Source organism: Catharus ustulatus, chromosome 18, assembly GCF_009819885.2.
Source record: "Catharus ustulatus isolate bCatUst1 chromosome 18, bCatUst1.pri.v2, whole genome shotgun sequence".
Taxonomy (NCBI): Eukaryota; Metazoa; Chordata; class Aves; order Passeriformes; family Turdidae; genus Catharus; species Catharus ustulatus.
The window spans coordinates 4,027,098-4,045,420 of record NC_046238.1 but is presented as its reverse complement, the minus strand read 5'-3'; the positions used below and the strand labels follow the sequence as shown (position 1 = coordinate 4,045,420).

Sequence of the window (18,323 nt, the reverse complement as noted above, 5' to 3'; positions counted from 1 at the left end):
TTCAACAGCCTTTAGAGAGTTTTAGGTGAAGTTTATCTGTTCATGCACAGCTGGATCCTACAGATAAGCTGCTTCCCAGGTAAAGATTTATAAGGAATGCAACATTTTCCATGAATAGATCAGTTTTAACCTGTGACATTTACAGTGTTAACCAAAAAATGGAAGGCATTTTTGCTTTTCACTTTATATGAATTCTGCACTAAAAAAAAAAAAATCTATTTAATGATAGAAATACCAATATTGGTGTTGCTAGGTCTTTGATTTTGTTAAAGCTTGATCCAAAGCTCACTGAAATCTGGGAAAATCTCCCATGGATGTCCATGGGCTTTGGATCAGCTGGATGAGAGGCAGAGGTAGGAGCCCACCACAGCTGATCCCACCTGGCTGAATTCAGCAGGAGCCTGCTGGGCACTGGAAAAATGGAGCTGGAATTCAGGATTTGCATGTAATTAATAAGAGAAGGCCAATTTAGCTTGTTCACTGAGAACACTGGGGTTGACACACACCAGTTATAAATCACCACCAATAGATTTTGTAGTAGGGCAGCACTGTTTAGGTACAAAATAAACTTCCAAAGAATCCTTTTCCACACTGAGCCTTTTTCACTGGCTAAGGAATTACTGCAACTGCTTCATTTCAAACTGCAAAGTGAGATCCTTTGGAATTCAAACAGAATTGTGGGATTCAGTTTTATTTATTCCAAGCTGGCATGGGAATGTAATTCCCCAAGTGTGCTTGGATGGAATGATTTGTTATTCCCAAATACTTGCTGAAAGAGCAGCGAATGTTTCCATGTCTGAATGTACAGTTTCTAAGCTGGATTTACATTTTAATGTTGAAAAACTTGGTGTATCTCAAGCTTGTTGTAAAATACTCCTCTGGTTCCTGTTTCCCAACGTGGCATTGGAGAGTTGAAGTCCACATTAGATATTTTATGTTAAACAAATAAATAGTTTTTTCAGGAAATAACTTTTTTGGTTCTTCTGGGGGATGTTTAGGAGGGGTCATAACTTTGCAATTTTTGTTTGTTTGTTTTGGTGTTCAGAGGTTTGAGCTACAGGGCTCAGCACTCTGCAGGTCTGACTCATTTTCTGTCTGCTTTGTGTATTTAGATGTAAAGAAAAGTCACAGGATTCCTGTTCCCATTGTAAGTAACCTCACTACAGCAGAATATTGTGGATGCTCCATCCCTGGAAGTGTTCCAGGCAAGGTTGGACAGGGCTTGGAGAAACCTGGGAGTTTGGAAATTGTCCCTGCCCATGGCAGGGGATGGGACTGGATGAGCTTCAAGGTCCCTTCTCACCCAAACCATTCTGGGATTCTATGATTTTATTTTTAAATTCTCTTAAATCTTTAATTGTTTTTCATATTTAATTCAGTTTGGACACTAAGCCCCAGCCAGTTTGGCCTCTTCCCTGGGTGTGTTGGCATCAGGTGGCTCCACATGTGTCTGGATTTGGGGCAGGGAGGGTTCCTTCTACTCATTTACATTTTAATATAAACCCTTCATTTCCCTATCATTTTTCTAAACCATAATTAAGTGCCCAACCCTATTTTCCTCTGCCTTGTCACTGATATTCTTATTTTGGTGCCCAATAATTTACAGGCAGGAGGTGGTTCAAGGATGAGTCAAAATGACTAATGAGCTGCAAATCCTTCTCATGCTAATGCAGGGTGTTCTCATCCCAGAGTTCACCCATGCTCTGCTCCCAGCCTGGGAATGGAAATAGTTGGGAATTAGAAAGGTTTGTGTGGCTGAAGCAATGCTGAGGGGAATCTTCTTTCTTCTGCAGTTACTTTTTGGTATTTCTAAATCTCATTGTTAATATCATGGAATATCCTGAGCTGGAAGGGACCCACAGGGATCATCCAGTCGAACTCCTGGCCCTTCACAGACTCCCCAGCAATCCCACCCTGTGCCTGAGTGTGTGCTCCAAACACTCCTTGAGCTCTGGCAGGAGCTTTCCCAAATGCCAGAGCTGCTGTTTGCTGACTTGCCTGGCAGTTGATGTGCTTCCAGCTTTGTTCTGGGTCACAGGAGATCCTCGTGGAGAACTGGGAGTTCCTAAAATGTGCTGACACTGGGCATGGGAGGTGATGTTTGGTGTGGGTCAGAGGACAAACAGGAATTGTCCAGACCCCATTCCCTGAATCCCTGACCTCTGCCTGGCCTCAGGAGTGAACTTCAATCCCTCAGAGGGGAATTGCCCAGAGAAGCTGTGGCTGCCCCATCCCTGGAAGTGTCCAAGGCCAGGTTGGATGAGGCTGGGAGAAACCTGGGACAGTGGAAGGTGTCCCTGCCCTGACAGGGTGGTGGGACTGGAATGATTCTGTGATTTCTGATTTCTTAATGCCCTGGGGACTGTCAGCAACCACAGATCTTCACACCATGATATTCCAGGTTCCCTGGTCTGCTTGGAATCTGGAGTGATGATTCCTACTCCTCCAGGATGAAATGTTTAGGAAAAATGTGTGTGGAGGCATGGAATGATGATCTCCTGGGACACTTCCATGGAATCAGCATTTGAGTCTCTTCCTGTGCCATCACTAAGAGGAAGAAGCATCATGCATAAGAGATTTGAACATTGGTTTTATTGGTCACAGAGATTAAATGGAGGCCTTTAGAAAACAATTAACCTGCAAATAAAATGAATAAGATCAGCCCAGAGGCTGTGTGAGATCACAGGGCAGTGGCTCCTGCAGGCTCTGAGATCACAACAATCAGCTGCTTGTTGCCAGGTGTACAATGATTCCTACCCCCTTTTGTTTCCCAAAATCACCAAAGTGGGGCTGGATTTACAGCAGAGAATGTGCTCCTGAATGCCTCATATTTGAATAAATGAAACCAAGGGGCTCCAGTTGCCCTGAATGGCTTTTCCTGAGGTGAGATCACAGACCATCGAGATCAGTGTTCATCAGCAGGGAATTTTCTCCAGCCTTTGTTTTCCTTTTCCTGATTCTACCCAGTGACTGCAACATTTCCAGGGAAGCTGGAATTTCTTTGGGCAGACTGGGCATGGCAGTGGCTCCCAATTTAAGCCCAGCACAGAGATGCACTCAGACATTCCCCAGTTCCACACTGCTGAGCTATTCCTGGCACATGGATCCATCAGCAGAGCTGCATCACAGATGAGTAAGGAGCACTTGGCTTATCCACACAGGAGAGGGAGCAGACACTGTGCTGGCCTCAGAGCAGCCTTTGCATTTGAGACTTCCTCACCATCCAGTGCCCTGTCTGGGATGGTTTGTAAAGCATGGGAAAATCAGCCAGGTTTTATCTTCAGAGCAGAGTGTTGGGTCCTCAACAGCATCCCTGAACACCCCAAAAAGTTCTGCTCCTCCTCTGAGAGGCACAACCTTTCCCAAGCCAGGCCCTCTCTCTGAGCTGTGTCCCACAGCTGGGAGAAATGGGAAGCTGAGGGGCCCATGGGAGTTTTAGGGACAAGAGGAGCTATTTTCTTATGCTCTCTGCTATATATAGAGCCTGGCAAGCCCACAGGGCTGGAACAAGTTGCTTTTGTTGCTAAAACATCGTTTGGAAAGGCCATTTTAGGCAAGTGCTGCTGTCTGGTGCCAGCTACACTAAGCAGGTGCTGTGGCCCAAGCTTTGTCCTGGCAGGAATGTGAGGAAAACTGGTGTAACCCAGGCACGTGCTCCCAGAGCTGCTGTGACTTCCCTGGGAGCCTCAGAGCTTCTTCCTACTAAGGAGCTTTTGCCTCCAGGGGGGGAGCCTGTAAATCTAATTACACCCTGGGTGCTGGAGCAGCCAGCACGGACCTCAGGTGTCCCCAGCTCCGTTTCACATCCTGTCCCCTGGTGCAGATGAACTGCAGGACTTGTCCAGGGTTCAGCTGAACCCAGACAGCACTTGGTGCACTTTGCCATGGATAATTAGTTGATATTTGAAAGCCTTTCCTCCAGGCAGCTCGAGGAGGGAGCGGAGCCATCTGGAAAACGGCGGCGAAATGGAAACGAGGCGCTGAGAGCCAGAGCTGGAGCAGGGTCCTGTGTGTGCATCCCTGTGTTGTTCCCATCCTTCTGCTGTGATTCCTAAGCTACCTCTGTCACATATTCCAGAGGAGCTGGTGCTCACAAACGGGGCCCTGGGGGGGTGCTCAGCTGCCTCTTGTCCTGCAGGACGCTCCCGAAGAGCCGCGCTGCCGCCATGGCACAGCCCCAGTGGATGGTGATCCCAAAGCCGCCGTGGCCGTAGTTGTGAATCACCTGGGGGAGAAGCACAGAGTCCCAGCATGGCTTGGGGGGAAGCTCAAAGCTCATCTTGTCCCATCCTACTAGCCCAGGTTGTTCCAATCCCTGAGCACTCCCAGGGTCTGACATTCATCCCTGGGCTCAAAGATTTCCCTCGCTGTTGGTGGGATGGAGAAAGGGATGATGACAGGAACAGGGTTTGTTTATCACTGCACGGTGACAGGGGCACAATTAACAGAGTCATTAGTCACACTCAGCCCCCGGGGCTGTCGGGTACCTCTCCCTGCAGGTTCCCCAGGCGGATCCTCTCCCGCTCCAGGCGGACCGAGGGCCGTGCTGGTCTCAGGCCGCTCCACTCCCCCACGATTTTTGCCTTCTGGAAGCAAAAGCACACGAGCATTCCTTGGAATCCCAGCAGCCAAACCTCACAGCAGCAGGTGAGCCCTGAGATGAGCTGGGACAGGGGGTTCCCCATCCTGCAATTTGGGATGGCAGTGCCAGCCTGGAGCTGAGGCACATCCCTGTGCCAAAGCCCCAGATCACCTTTCCTGCTAATGCAGGGAATAACAGCAGCACTGGGAGTGGACACAACCCTGCCTCACCCCACAAAACCCTTCTCTAAAGGTGTAGGGACACCATATCCAAAGGGCTGGAACCTCCCAAAGCCCTGGTTCTAGTTTTTACCAGCTACATGAATAATTATTATCCCTACAAACCTTGTCTCAGTGCCAGCCCCAGCCCTGCCTGTCCCTCAGCCAGGTGGAAGAGCCTCAGATGTCCACAAAACTCCAACTCATGGAAACATCAAAGTCCTGTGGTTTGTCCCAGTGCCCATTCCTGCATCCTGACCACCCCCAGCTCCCTGTGCCCCATGCTGGCAGTGGGGTCACCCACCTGGAGAGCTGGGAGCAGCCTGCAGCAGCTGTCCCAGATGGATTTGTGATCCTTGGCACTGTTCTCCTCACTCCAGTTTCCGTGCTGGTAAATCCCTCCCAGGACCGTGAACTCGCTCCTGCACCGAGAGCCAAAGGAGACACACGGTGGTGACCTGTCCCCAACTGTCCCCTGTGGGGCCACCACGTGGAGGGACACTGTGTGAGTGTCATGTTGGATCCTGCTACACCCTGAGCCTGCAAAATATTCCTGTGGGAGAAACTCAAACTCCCACAGGGAGCAGGCAGAGAGCGGTGCCTGCGCGTCTGCTCGTGAGCAAGTCACTCATTAAATCCTGTCAGCCCTTCCTTGTCTGGGCAAAGCAGACAGATAATTCCATCCTTATCAAACAGGTCTGCTCCTGCCTGCCTCAGGAGGAGCTGGAAGGAGTGGGATGGCTCTGGAGGGGAACACAGAGAACAGATTGCTGCTGCCCAAACTCCTGTGGATTAACAGAGGACAAGAGGCAGGTTAAGGCTGGTGGGGACCTGGAGGGTTCTGTACTGACTGGACCCTTCCAAAACCTTGCTTGATCATTGTGAAGCACAAAAACAGAAGGAGGGACCCTCCAGGGCTCAGCTCTCAGCAGGGAAGGGGTGTCCTCCACATGGATCCAGCTCTTCCTTTGGGATCAGCCTGGTGCTCAGCTCTGACAGCTCGAGCTAAAACAAGCACAGGCAGAGGAATTCATCTGTGGCTGGGACTGTGATCAGGAATCACTCAGAAAACGCTGCATGGGGGCTGTGAGCCTGCAAAGCTCCTGTTTACATCCTGGCTTACTGCCTAAGCCTGAAATATTAGGACAATAGGAAGTGCCAGAGATGCAGCACTGAAATTCCAGCTTAAAGACCCCTCTCCATTGCCAGGGCAGGGTCACTGCAGGCCCTTGGGAGGAAGCAGAGCTGAGATGAACAGCAGATGGATTTATTTATCCCATGCTGTAGCTCCCTGGGCAAGGCCAGGAGTTAGACTCAATCCTTGTGGTCCCTTCCAGCTCAGGATATTCCATGGTAAATCCAATGAGATGCCCCCAGGCTCAGCAGCAGCTCAGGTGACAGTGAGGGCAAAGCTGAGCTTTCCCAGGGAGGTTTTGTTGAAGTAAAAGAATTCCTGCCCTGTTTTTATAGGAGCAGGGATCAGCAGTGCCTTTCCCCACCCTGAGCTGCTGCACCACAGTTTGGTTGATAATTAAGATGTCTGTAGATGTGAAAACAAAAGATGTCCCACAAAATATCCACTCCCCTGTCAGTGTTTGGCCGTTCTGGGGACTTGGCCAGGACTGAGTTTGCTGTGGTGGGATTTGGTCCTTGGAAAAGGACACGACATGGAAGCTCCGTGGTGCAGGGATCTCTCTGTGCTGACTGGGAGCTCCCTTGCTTTGCTGCCCACGTCCTTCTGCTCTCCTCCCACACAGCCAAGAAAAGCGCCAGGGATGAGCCAGGCCTGGCAGACACCAGCAGGAGCCAAGTCCCAGACGAGGCTTTGGGGACACTGACAGAGGAATGTCACCAGTGCCAGCCAGCCCTGCCCCAGCCGTTGTCACCTACCCCGGGATGATGTAGGGAGAGTTGTAGATCCCGGATTTCAAGTTGTGAGTGATGATGAAATGCTTCACCCACGGGGCCAGCACCTGGGAGGTGAAGGGGAGGAAGTCAGAGCTGAGAGTGGCTGCCAGGCTTAGGGGACAGTGGGAGGGACACGAGGGTTCTGATATGGGAGCCTCCCTTAGCTCTGTGTTCCCTGTGCTGGGCAGATGGGATGACAGGAATCAGGTAGGGAGGAGCTTCCTACTCACCTGTGTTTCTCCAAATCATCACCATCTTCTCCCAAAGATTTTATTTTTATTATCAACATTGTGCCTCTGACCTCCCCAAGCTCTCACCCTATGGAGAAACAGGCTGGAGACTGAGGGGATTCCCAGAGCTGGAGCAGGAATGGGATCCTGCTTGGGTTCACATGAGCAGTGTTTGCTGGGAAACAGCACCTGATCCCAATGTGGATCCAGCCACAAGCCCGTGGTTTTCCCCAGAGGGCACAGACACTCCTCATGGTTACAGCAGGGTTTTTGGGAAGCCCCCAGGGCTGTCCCAGCTCACCTTGATGATCTGGCCCCGGCCGGGCTGCAGCTCCGGGTCGGGCTGCAGGTTCCCTGCACGCATCCCGCTGCAGTTTAGCACCACATCCACACCCTGGGAAAACAGCTGAGGAGAGAGGGACACGGCTGGGAGCAGCACACAGGGATGCTGCCACAGAGGCACAACGTTCCTGCTTCCAAATGAGCCAAGTGCTCTTTCCAACAGCCAGGAAATGGATAAACCACAAGGGCCAGATCCAGGGCCCAGCTCCTGCTGACACCCCATGTGTGCCACCAAGCCATGCCAGGGAAAGCTGCCAATCCATGCTGCATAAATGCTCTGCCCTGTCCTCTGACAACCATCCCTCAGTACCCAAGACCCTTTATCTTTCCCTGGATTTTGGCATAGTCTTGCTGCTGTTCCCTGGCCCATCCCTCATGCCAAGGAATACCCTGGAGCAGCACCTGCCTGCTGGATGCTGCTTCTCCACTCTGGGATGGGGCTGTGCCCTCTGCCTTGGCTCCACATCCCCACTCACCTCCTGGAAAGACTCAACCTTCTTATGGAAAAACTTCACTCCCCTCTGCGTCAGCCTGGGAAGCACAAATTCATTTGTTACTGGCAAATTAAAAGCAAATGTTCAATACCAGGACACCTGCTCAGCATTAGAAATTACAGGAATAAAATCAAGCCTCAGATTCATCCAAAGCCAAAAGCACTTGGATGCAGCTCCAAGTATCCCACTACTTTCATTTTTGTCAAGCAATAAATGCACTCGTGGGCTCACTGTTATTGTTACCCCACTGAAGCAATGAACAGGAATTCCAAACTCTCTTCCCTGCTTCCCAGGGATGCATCTCTGCCTGCCCTATCCTGATGTGCAGGATGAAGACCCACACCTGCAGCCAGAGGAAACAGGAGCAGCTGCACTCACCTGTTGGTGAGCCAGGGCAGGTAACTCCTGCCCTCCAGCATCAGCGCCGTGTTGAACCAGCCATAGCTGAAACAGGAGGAGAGGAAGCTGTGAGGACCTGCAGGAACCTCCTGCCCCAAATTCATGACAGCCTCTGTGGCTCTGGGACCCCAGTTCCCCCTGTGCATGATTTGTCCTCCCTTCTTACTTTTTTCTCCCTCATTTTGACTCTGGTGAGGTAAGACAGGAGCTGGAATGGTTTCTGTGCTGGGTTGCTGCTTCTTTGCCATTTGAGCTGTTTTCTACTTACTTTAAGGGAAGCAGTTTTAATGAATTGAGGACATTTCTATGCCTGCAGTTCCCCATGCCAGGGCTCTATTCTGGAGCTATCCAGGACTGTCCTACCTGAGTCTCCAAAAAACAGACTGAAAAATACCTGTAACCAGGGAAGAGTTCAAGTTCTTTTGGTGTCAAGTTCCTGAACCCCAGGACAATGTTCTTCCAGGATGGGTCCTACAGCAGAGAAAGAGTTCAGAGATCATTAATGAACTGGAATCACCATGGGACTGCAGCCATGGGGCACAGCCCATCCCAGAGGGACACAGGACAGCTGGACAGGCTCTGTCACTCCCATTCTCACACCAATATTGCCTCAGGAGCACAGAAAACACCATCCCAGGCACTGTCACAAGCAAACTTGGAAATATTGGGAAGCATTGGCTGGGAAGAAGCACAGCCCTGCCCACCACAGGGAGCCCTGGCTGTGACCTGCTCCTTACCGGCACGGGCTCTGTGAACAGGTTGTAGCCAGAAATGAGGAAAAGTCCCATTTCCTTGGCTGCTGGGGAGTGCAGCTGCCCGAGGAGGTAATCAAACGTCTCTTTATTCCAGAGCCTGTGATGAGAATGGGACAGTGGTGGCTCATGGCACACAGGGAGAGGGACAGCACCATCCTCCTCCTCCTCCTCCTGCCTTACGTCTCCTGCAGGTTGCCATGGTCACTCAGGTAGGGCTGCCACAGCCCGGCTGCCCCGTCGCTGGTGGTGTGGGGGGTGAAGTGGTCAGCGTAGATCTCCAGCTGCAGGGAGGGCAGCAGGCTGTGGAACTGCTCATGGATGCACAGGGCGCTGGAGAGCCCGATCACCCCGGCCCCGATGACGGCCACGCGCATGGCTCCGGCTCCTGCAAGGGATCAGGGCTGCAAGGGCAGTGCCAGGGCTGCAGGACAAGCTGGGAACACCACAGGGGAACATCAGCTCCTCCTGGAGCAGCAGGGAAGGGGTGAGGTCCTCATGGTGTGTCTGTGTGATTTTCTTATAAAGCCTCCCAGATCCTCAGCAAGCTCTGAGCAGGCACTGGAATCGTGGATGGGAGGTTGTGGTTCCTCACAGTGGATGGGAGGTTGTGGTTCCTCACAGAGGCTGTCTCCAGACCTGGCTGTGTCAGCAGAAAAGCTGCAGCTCTGCTGCCACTCCTCATCTGGCACAAGGAGCTCCAGGTGTGTCCTGCCCTGGGACAGATCCCTTGGGATTCTCCTCTGTGTCCTACCAAGCACAGGCTGAGCCAGGGAGATGCTGGAGCACCCACCACAGCTCCATCTCCCGAGGGACACTGAACCCTCCACTCTCAGTGACCCAGCTCTGCTTTGAGCAGCTCACAATCCTTCCCAGCCAGGTGGGCACAGATAAAAAAGATGGGAAGCAGCAAGCATTTTCCAAGGAGCAATGCCAGGTGTGATGAGACCATTGTCACCCACGTGAGAGTGACTGTGCCACCACCCCAAACTCTTCTGGGAACAGCTGGGAGAATGGCTGTGGGTAAATTCTGGCTGCAAAGAGCCCCTCTCCATCCTCTGGTTCCCTGCTGACAGCGCTTTCCTGCCTTGGAAAAGCCCTGTGGTCACTGCCTGTGCAGGGAGTGGAGAAAAGACCAGTTTGGGGAAGGGCTGGAGGTGCTGGGATAAATTCCAGCTCACAGGGTTTTTTTGGACCAGGTGAAGTCCAGCATCTCTGCTGAGACAACAGCGGGACTGACATTTGCCAGGACGGAGGAATGAGTCATCGGAGCGGAGCAGCAGGAGCTGCTTCCCATCTGCTGTGGTTTTATAACCCTGGGGAAGCAGGGTCAGCTCCTCCACCAGGGACAGGGACTCGCCCCAGCTGCCCCTGCAGCACCGGCTGAGGAGGATCCACCAAAAAATAAGGGGAATTCACATTTTCCATCAGTTTACCTGTGGGGTCCTCAGAGCAGTCACTGCCGTGTCCAGAGGCTTCAGAGGCAGAGTTGTTGTAACAGCCCAGCAGGGCAAGGTCTGAGGGTCCAGAGTCTGCTCTGGCTCTGGGGAGGTGGAGTCCCCACGTGATGGCACTGGCAGGCGGCCCTGGAGTCATGGAAAACGGGGTCACCACCATCGGTGGCAAAACGCCATCCCTGCCACTTGTCTCCATGGTGACCACTGGTGGACCAGCACACAGGGATGTGCTCAGTGGGCATGGGCTCGGAGGACTTTGCCAATGGCAATGATTCTACAACTTCTCAGCATCTGCAGAATCACTTAGATTGGAAAACACCACTGAGTTCAACCTTTGACTGATCACCATCGTGTCAGCTAGACCAGAGTGCTAATGTCACATCCGGCTGCTTGTTGAACACAAGATTCCTGTGGGATCTGAAAAAACTGAGTGCTTCTGGCTCCGTTTTTGAGTAGGAAGAGAGGCTGAGAGAATCAGGATGGAAATGAAAAGGCCTTCCAGTACCTGAAGGCAGCCTGATGGAAAAATGGAGAGTGACTATTTACAACCTGGAGTGACAGGACAAGGAAGAATAGCAGGCTTAGATTGGATATCGCGGAGAAATTCCTCCCTTTGAGGCTGGGAAGGCCCTGACACAGATTGCCTAGAGAAGCTGTGGCTGCCCCATCCCTGGAAGTGTCCCAGGCCAGGTGGGCCGGGGTTTGGAGCAGCCTGGGGTGGCGGTGGAAATGTCCCTGCCATGGAATGGGACATTGGGGTGGGACAGGGCGGGATTTGGAGCGGGAGGCCCCGCCCATCGCACAAGCCCCGCCCACGGAGCGAAGCCCCGCCCACCCCAGTCCCGCCCTTTCCCTCGCAGGCCCCGCCCCGGCCCCGCCCCTTCCCGGCGTGAGGGGGAGGCGGCGGCGGCCCCGCAGCTGCAGCCATGGCGCTGGTCACCCTGCAGCGCTCGCCGACCCCCAGCGCCGCCTCCTCGGCCAGCACGAGCGAGGTGAGCGCTGACGGGAGGGGCAGGGACGGAGAGGGATGGGGAGAGTGAGCCCCGGGGGTGGTGGATGGGGAGCGGGGAGGGGCGGGGTGAGGCCCCGCTCGGGGACAGGCCCCTGCAGCCCCCACCCAGCACCCCGTAACCCAAAGGTTCTGCCTCCATCACCCTCGCAGATCAATGTCCCTCATGGTCCTGGCGTCTGGCCCTTCAGAGCTTTTCCCCTCCATCCCCTGGTTCCACCCCGTCTCGGCGCCTTTGCCCTCCACAGCCCCTTGTCCCCTGTCTTCATCCCCTCTCTGTCCCCATGGCCTGGCTTCCGACAGTCCCCTGGCAGCAGCTCAGCCCCTCACAGCCTCCCCAGCCCCTGCTTTCATGTCCCCATGGCCACTGACCCCCAGCCTTGCTCCCCTTACCGTCCCCATGGCCCTGAGCCTCAGAGCCCCCACCCTGCCCAGCTCAGCCCCTCACCATCCCCAGCCATCCCAGTCCCTTCTCTCGCAGCCTCCAGTGCTGCCCAGCCCCAGCCCTTTGATGCTGCCAGGCTGAGCCAGGCCTGGGTCTGTCCTGCCATCCCCCGTGGCTGGCAGGGACCCTGAGCTCTCTAAACCCTGGGCAGGCTGCTTCACCTCTCTTTTACCAGGTAAATCTCTGGGCAGAGTGCAGGGCCTGTCTTTATGGAGCAGCTGTGCTGGCCCTAGCCCTTGTCCCTGCTGCCAGAGCTGCCAGCACCTCCTGGCCCAGGGATGCTCTGCTTTGCCCTGTGTTATCTCTCTGTCCCTGCCATGCCTTTCTGCAGCTCCTGCCCCTCAGGGAGTTCACACCAGCCCTTCCCCAAGGTGACCATTGTCAGTTCTCCAGGAGCAGCTCCCATCCTGCTCCACCCCATACCTGTGCTACTCCTCCACCGTGCTGCCCTGTCCTTCCCCCAGCTCTGCTGCTCCAGGACCTGTACCTGCACTTCACCCACCCCATGGTGCCATCTGTGTCCTGCTGCCCTGGCACTCTGCATGTCCCAGCTCTGCTGCACACCTCCTCCACTCCTGTGCCGCAAAAATGCCCTCCCCTGCCTCTGCCTGGCCTTGGGCTTCTGCTTCCTCCCCCCACAGCTCCCACGTGCCATCCAAACACACCTGCACCTTTCTTCTTGCCTTTTTCCCTTCTCCCCCATCTCTTTTGTGACCCTGAAAGACAGGCCTGGTGTTTCTCTGCACATCCTCCCCGTGCATCCCTCTCCCTCCACGCTTTCCTTTGATGTTCACTGCCCTTGGCTTCTCTCTGTCCCCACTCCTGCCAGGTAAACAATCCTATTTGTCACCTGTCAGGTCCCTGTGACTCCCCCGATTAGCTGGTCTGAGGGGGGAGCAGGAGGGGGGAGCCACAAAGCTCCCAGGTTCTCCCTGGCCCCAGGAGGGTCCCTGGCTGCAGGGACCCAGTTTGGGCCATGCTGTGCCAATTGAGCAACTTGTAAACGTGAGTTTTGCTTTTTTGAAGGAATTTTCAGAAGGAATTTTTTGGAGTCTGGTTTAGACAGAGTTTTAAACAAGACCACTCAATCTAGAGAGATGAAAACGAGCTGTAACCCTGGAGCAGGCAGTGGAATTAGACTGGATTTAACTGGTGCAGGTGGGAGAGGAATCAGAGCAGGCCTTGCCATGTACATCTGGCTTAGGCATTGCTTTGTGTCAGAGCTGCTGCTAGTGATTGTATTTTCTGTGGAGTGACCATATGATTCTCCTTTTTCCTCCTAAAAATGCTGCCAAGTGTTGTCCATGGCAGGGCATCCACAGCTCAGGTGGCTCAGGAAGAGTGAGTCCTGTTAGAATGGCATGAAATACCATAAAATTATGATTTCCAGATTCAGCATGTTGTTATTGCAATGTTAATTTAAAGAAAAATCCCCTCAAAAAGTACCAGCCTGCTCCCATTCTTTTAAATCTTTCTTGCAAGGAAAATCAGGGTTCATTGGGGATTTTAGCTGAATAATTACTAGAAGATATTTGAATGGGAAATGATGACCACACATCCTTGCTAATTGTGACTGTGCTACTGTGGCCTCTCCTAGCTCAGGAGCCCAAAGGAATTTATAAAATGGATGCTGCTGCCTTGGCATGGTGGGCCATAAATTCTTAGGAGAGAGTGGTTCACACTCATTGCAAAGTTGTGCTGCTTGTGCATCTCAGGGGAGCTCCTGTGCTCCCTCAGAGTGGCAACACAGTCCCCAGGGGGGGTGTGACAGTGGCTGGTGGGTTCTGGGAGGAGCAGCATCACCACAGAGTGCTGCACCCCAAACCCTGCCAGCTCCTGGGGTCTGGCCATGCTGGGATGAACAGAATCACCACAGAGTGCTGCACCCCAAACCCTGCCAGCTCTTAGGGGTGCTCTGAGCAGGAGGGCTCGGCGTGGCAGCCTTGCTTTGTTTTTCCTGCAGTTTTTAGTATAAAATACAGGCAAAGTCAGCTTGGGAACAGCTCAGCTCGTGCAGGAGAGGAGCCCAGAGCAGCTCCAGGCCCAGCCCTGCTGCTGAGCCCCAGCTGACGACATCCAAGAGTCATCATCCTCACAGTCACGTTTGTTTAAAAAGGAAAAAAGTTTTTCTCCCCTTTGTTGCTACGTGACAGCCCCAAACAAACAGGAGGGTGACCCTGCAAAGGTCCCAAACCTGCCAGACCTTCCCAGGGCTGGGGGATCTGCCAGTGGGGGCACTGGGACTTGGGGTGCTCTGGGGCCCTGCCTGCAGCCCAGCTCTGCACTGTAAACAGACTAAAAATAGCCCTGGTATGCTCCTCACCCTGTGCTGGGTCAGTCGGGACAGCCTTGTGCATCTCCCTTCCTCCACACGGCCACAATTCCAATATCCGGCCTCTGCTCTTGCATTTGCAGGATTTTTTTTTTCCTGTGGCTTTGCTTGGTTCTCACAGATTGTCAGCAGAGCAGCTCCTGTGCCCTCCAACCTCCCTCCCAAATCCTGACTTGAGAGGAAGGGGAGCAGTCCAGGTCCTCTCACCCCTCCAAAGCTCCAATGCAATGATACAATTTACTTATTTGTAACTTGTACAAAACCACCTGGAAACAAGTAACTCTTACCCTTATTTGATGTGGGTTCTGAGCTGTAGGGAATAGCAAAATGTTCCCCCAGTGTCAGCCTGATTCCTTCAAGGCTTGTGTCCCTCCAGCTGTGAGTGTGAAAGGTTTCCTGTAATGTCCCTGCTTTGCTTTTTGGGCTCAAATCTTTCCCATCACAGCCGTGCCCTCCAAGGGGATGCTCCCAGCCCTTTCTCTGCACTCACACAGGACCAAAGCAGAATTATCTTAGAGCCTGTTGTTTTGGATTTGGTTTTTTTGTCAGCTCTGGATGCAATTAGCCCCAGCTCTGCTTTTCTTTAAGAAAGAATTTTGTCTAGAAGCTCCTAGGGAAGTTAAAGGCAATAACTGGAAAGCTTGACTGAAAATGCTTGGTTTTGGAAGCAGGCTGAGGTCACACTTCTCTTTTGAGGAGACTAAATAAAATGTCACCTGAGCAGCCAGATTTGCTCTGGGGGACTTTCCACCAGTGCCTGGTGCAGAGGTGCCCATTTGAATCCCTGCTGCCCCCAAAGCAGCGTGTTCTCAGGAAGGCAGCAGGCAGAGGACGGGCATTGCCCTGTCCTGGGGACACGTGTGCCAGCAGCCAGGTGGAGGCGGCCTCCTTGTCCTGCCCTGTGAGCCCTGGAGCTGCAGTCAGTGCTGGAGCTGGGACAGTCCCGGGGAGCACTTTTGGCTGTGTCCTTGTTCCTGGGCCACCCCAATCCCGGTTATTTGTGCTGCCAGCCGCCGCCCTCACGTGTGCGCGCAGAGGAGCGAGGTGTGCGCTCGGTGACGTCGGGGTTGGCTCTTTTCAAAGCGCCCTGCGCTCCAGGACCAGCTTGCAGGATTAGGATCTAATAGCTTTAAAATCCCCGTGAGCCCCTTTGTCACCCGGCGTCGGGTGCTGCTGGCACACAGGACTAGGGAGTCTCATTTATCCCTGGCCCCGGGAAGAAAAACCCCGTGGAGAACGGCCCCTCACACCCTGTTGGTGCAGGGATTTTATTTAGAGGTGTAATGTGGAAACAACAACTTGTAACTCTCTTGGATCCTTTTCTCCCCTCAGGCAGAGGCCGGCAGCGATGAGGAGCGCAGACTAAATGTGAGGTAAGCAGAGTTTTTGGGCTCTAAACAAGGTTTGCACTGTTGGTAATTGTGTATCAAGCACCGAGTCCTGACCCCGCAGAGATCCTGGAACCTGTGCCTGCCTGGAGGGGATGGCATGGTCTGCAGAGAGCTGAACCTGGGGATGCTCTGTCCCTCATCAGCTTTGAGATGAGCATTTAGTGAGGTGAAAGAATAAAAGAGAGTTTGTGATCCTTTTTTCCCGTGGTGGGAAGACACTGGAAAATTACTGGTCAGCTCTGGTCACAGCACTTTAATGTTATCACAGCATCTCTGGCTCTGCTGCTGCTCCCTGAGGCTGGGGCTCCACTTGGGAAGGGGACTCTGCTCCCAGGATGGGGAGGGGAGAGCTCTGCTCATTCCTGGGTGTTACCTACCAGGAATTTGCCTCCTTGGGGTCGTGCAGAGCCACTGTGTTCATGTGAGGGGAAGAAAGGGCTGAGCTGTCCTGCCAGAGAAGAGAGAGGCTCCTCTTGCTGACACTGTGCAGATCCAGAGTGGTGACACAAGCTCATGTGCAGAGGCCCTGGCTAATGGGCTCTGAGTAATGCAGTGGATGCTCACTCTTTTACCCTCTGACCTGTAAACCACAGCCCAGGGGAGAAGTGTAAAGGCACAGCAGTGGTTCAGCACTCAGTGTCTGCTCCTTGTCCCTCCTTCCTGCTTTTATTGTCCAGGGTTCAGCAAAAGCAAAGCCACTTGTGCTGCTGCTGATACTTGGACTGTGTTTGCCCTGCAGGTGAGGTCAGGGAACAGAAAGCAGGGCTGCTCATGGACAGAGAAGGAAATTGTTGGACTTTTCTATATTCTGGGGTGGTGTCTCCTGGCTTCAGCCTGGCATTCCATGGCTGTCCTATCTGCAGACACATGGGTTGCAGACAGAAGTGCTGTGTGTCTGCTCTCCTGTCTATGGGCATTTCATGGCTCTCTGTAATGCCATTTGAGAGCTGACTTTGTAGGGAATGGATTTTGTATTGATCAAATCAAAATTCAGGATTCCTTGTTTGGCTCCTTGGGCAATGCAAGGCCCCAACAGGAACCTGCTGGAGCCATGAGCAGCCACAGAACCCTGATTCTTGTGCTTTTCCCCATGTGCTATTAAACAGCAACATGCCACCAAGCAGGATGGCAGCCTCCTCTTTTGGATATACAGTTCTGTGCTGGAAGAAAAAACACAGCTTTATCCTTTTCACTGCAAATGTTCTCACTGTACAAATAAATCCTGGTGAGATCCTTGGATTTGTGGCCACCTTTGGTCTTGTTTGCAAGCTGGGCTTGTGCACCAGGAGTGTAGGTGCACTTAGACCAGGCTTAAAGGCTGATGCATTTCTCCTGGTTGTTGGAAAATGCTGCAGCACTGACGTTGGACACTGAGATCCCACTGAGCTTCCTCTGTCCTTCAGTCTCCCGGGGCTGCTCTTCCACTGTCAGGATAAGAATCTGGTAATTAAATATCCAGACAGAGCCCGAGAATCAGATGGCTCTCACGCACAGCCTCAGGGGGAAACACTGCCAAGAGCTGCAGGAAATGTGCACACACTGCACAGATGATAAATGCAGCTCCTGTTGCTTTGGTGGCTCGGTCCTGTCCCCTTCCCACTGGCTGCTGTCCCCTCCCCTGCTCGGGTTCAGTCTGAGACTCTGCCCGGTGCCCAGGGGGTGGCAGAGTTGTTCAACTTCATGTGCTGAAAAATCCCTGCAGGATGGCCCTGCTGGTGTCTGTGCCTCGTTCAATGCTGGTCTAGCCTTGGTGACAGCTGGGCTTTGTCACACGTGCTCTGAGCACAGGGGTCAGCAGTCCAGCTCCTGGCTCTGCAGACCTTGAAGATCTGAGGGTGAGGGAAAAGGAAGGATTGTTGGAAATGTGTCCCCAACGTGCTGCCAGCTCAAGCTGTGTTTCATCAATACAGGATGGCTGTGCTAGTACACATTTTTGACATAATATATTCATCTGCCTTCTGAACAAATTATTTTTATTCATTCTAAAACATTCCAGGATTTTCATGTGAGGTTGCATAGTTGGATTTGGTTCCACAAGCATCTGATTGTTTTCTTGGAGGAACAGGTCTGTATCATGATTTTGCACCCAGCCACGTCTTGCTGCTCCCTGGTCATCCTTCCTTATGGTTTCTGTCATTCCAAAATGATTTTGATTTTCCCTGGAACAGCTTCTACCCCAGAACAGCCCAAGGGGACATGCCCTAGGTTCAAAGACATTGCTGCTATCTGCATTTTCTTAGACCTTAATCTGCTTTAAGTAATCTTTTTCTCTGTTAAAAAAAATTTTGCAGAAGCGTGGACAATGTAACATGCTCACTGCTCCCAGCAGCCAGCCAGGAGTCTGGTTACTCCCTGAGGGTAAAGACTCAGAGCAGAAGGAAAAGTAAGAGATCTGAGAGTCCTGTGGGGCTCAGTGCAGCCAGAAGCTGCAGGTCTGAGCTGTGTTATCAGAGTCTGCTCAACCCTTCCCTCCCGGATAACCATCAAGGAGATGCTGTGGCTTGATCTCTTTTTTTCCACTAATGGTGCAGTGCACCCACAGCTCACCCAAATCTTTGTAAAACTGCTGTCAGGGCTAGGCCAAGCCCATGGGAGGAAGTGTTAGCCTGGACTTGAGCACAGCCTGAAGTTCTCTGAGATCGAGTTCCGTGCGTGCGGTGCCTGTGCCTTATCTCAGCCCCAGATCCTGCAGCTCCAGCTCTGAGCAAACTCTGAGGAGATGCTATCAAGGGGGCAGAGCAGAGCCCAGCTCCTTCCCAGCTGC

General features: G+C 52.8%; 2 protein-coding genes across 2 annotated transcripts in view; one reads left to right on the top strand and one right to left on the bottom strand.

Moving 5' to 3' along the window:
* Positions 1-2,312: 2,312 nt before the first annotated feature.
* On the bottom strand, positions 2,313-10,580 carry DAO (D-amino acid oxidase). The gene is made up of 11 exons (XM_033075684.2): positions 10,362-10,580; positions 9,109-9,313; positions 8,911-9,025; positions 8,568-8,644; positions 8,153-8,218; positions 7,757-7,811; positions 7,240-7,344; positions 6,691-6,773; positions 5,105-5,222; positions 4,488-4,586; positions 2,313-4,225 (listed from the first exon to the last, which is right to left on the bottom strand). Exons 1-11 carry the CDS (start codon positions 10,576-10,578, stop codon positions 4,091-4,093), a joined length of 1,275 nt encoding a protein of 424 aa, XP_032931575.2. The 5' UTR covers positions 10,579-10,580; the 3' UTR covers positions 2,313-4,090.
* A 697-nt stretch (positions 10,581-11,277) lies between these two features.
* SSH1 (slingshot protein phosphatase 1) overlaps positions 11,278-18,323 on the top strand; it is a 29,699-nt gene continuing 22,653 nt past the window's right edge. The window contains exons 1-2 of the mRNA XM_033075681.1: positions 11,278-11,374; positions 15,501-15,541. Coding sequence (XP_032931572.1) covers positions 11,309-11,374; positions 15,501-15,541 — 107 coding nt within the window. The 5' untranslated portion in view covers positions 11,278-11,308. The remainder of the gene's footprint in view (positions 11,375-15,500; positions 15,542-18,323) is intronic.

Bases quoted from the DNA above. Each gene is read 5' to 3' on its own strand.
- DAO (XM_033075684.2), bottom strand. From the start codon at position 10,578: ATGGAGACAAGTGGCAGGGATGGCGTTTTGCCACCGATGGTGGTGACC. The intron at 9,314-10,361 runs GTAAACTGATGG...GATCCCTTGCAG, and splicing joins CTGCTCTGAGGACCCCACAG to GAGCCGGAGCCATGCGCGTG. The intron at 6,774-7,239 runs GTGAGCTGGGAC...TTCACCTCCCAG, and splicing joins GCCGGGGCCAGATCATCAAG to GTGCTGGCCCCGTGGGTGAA.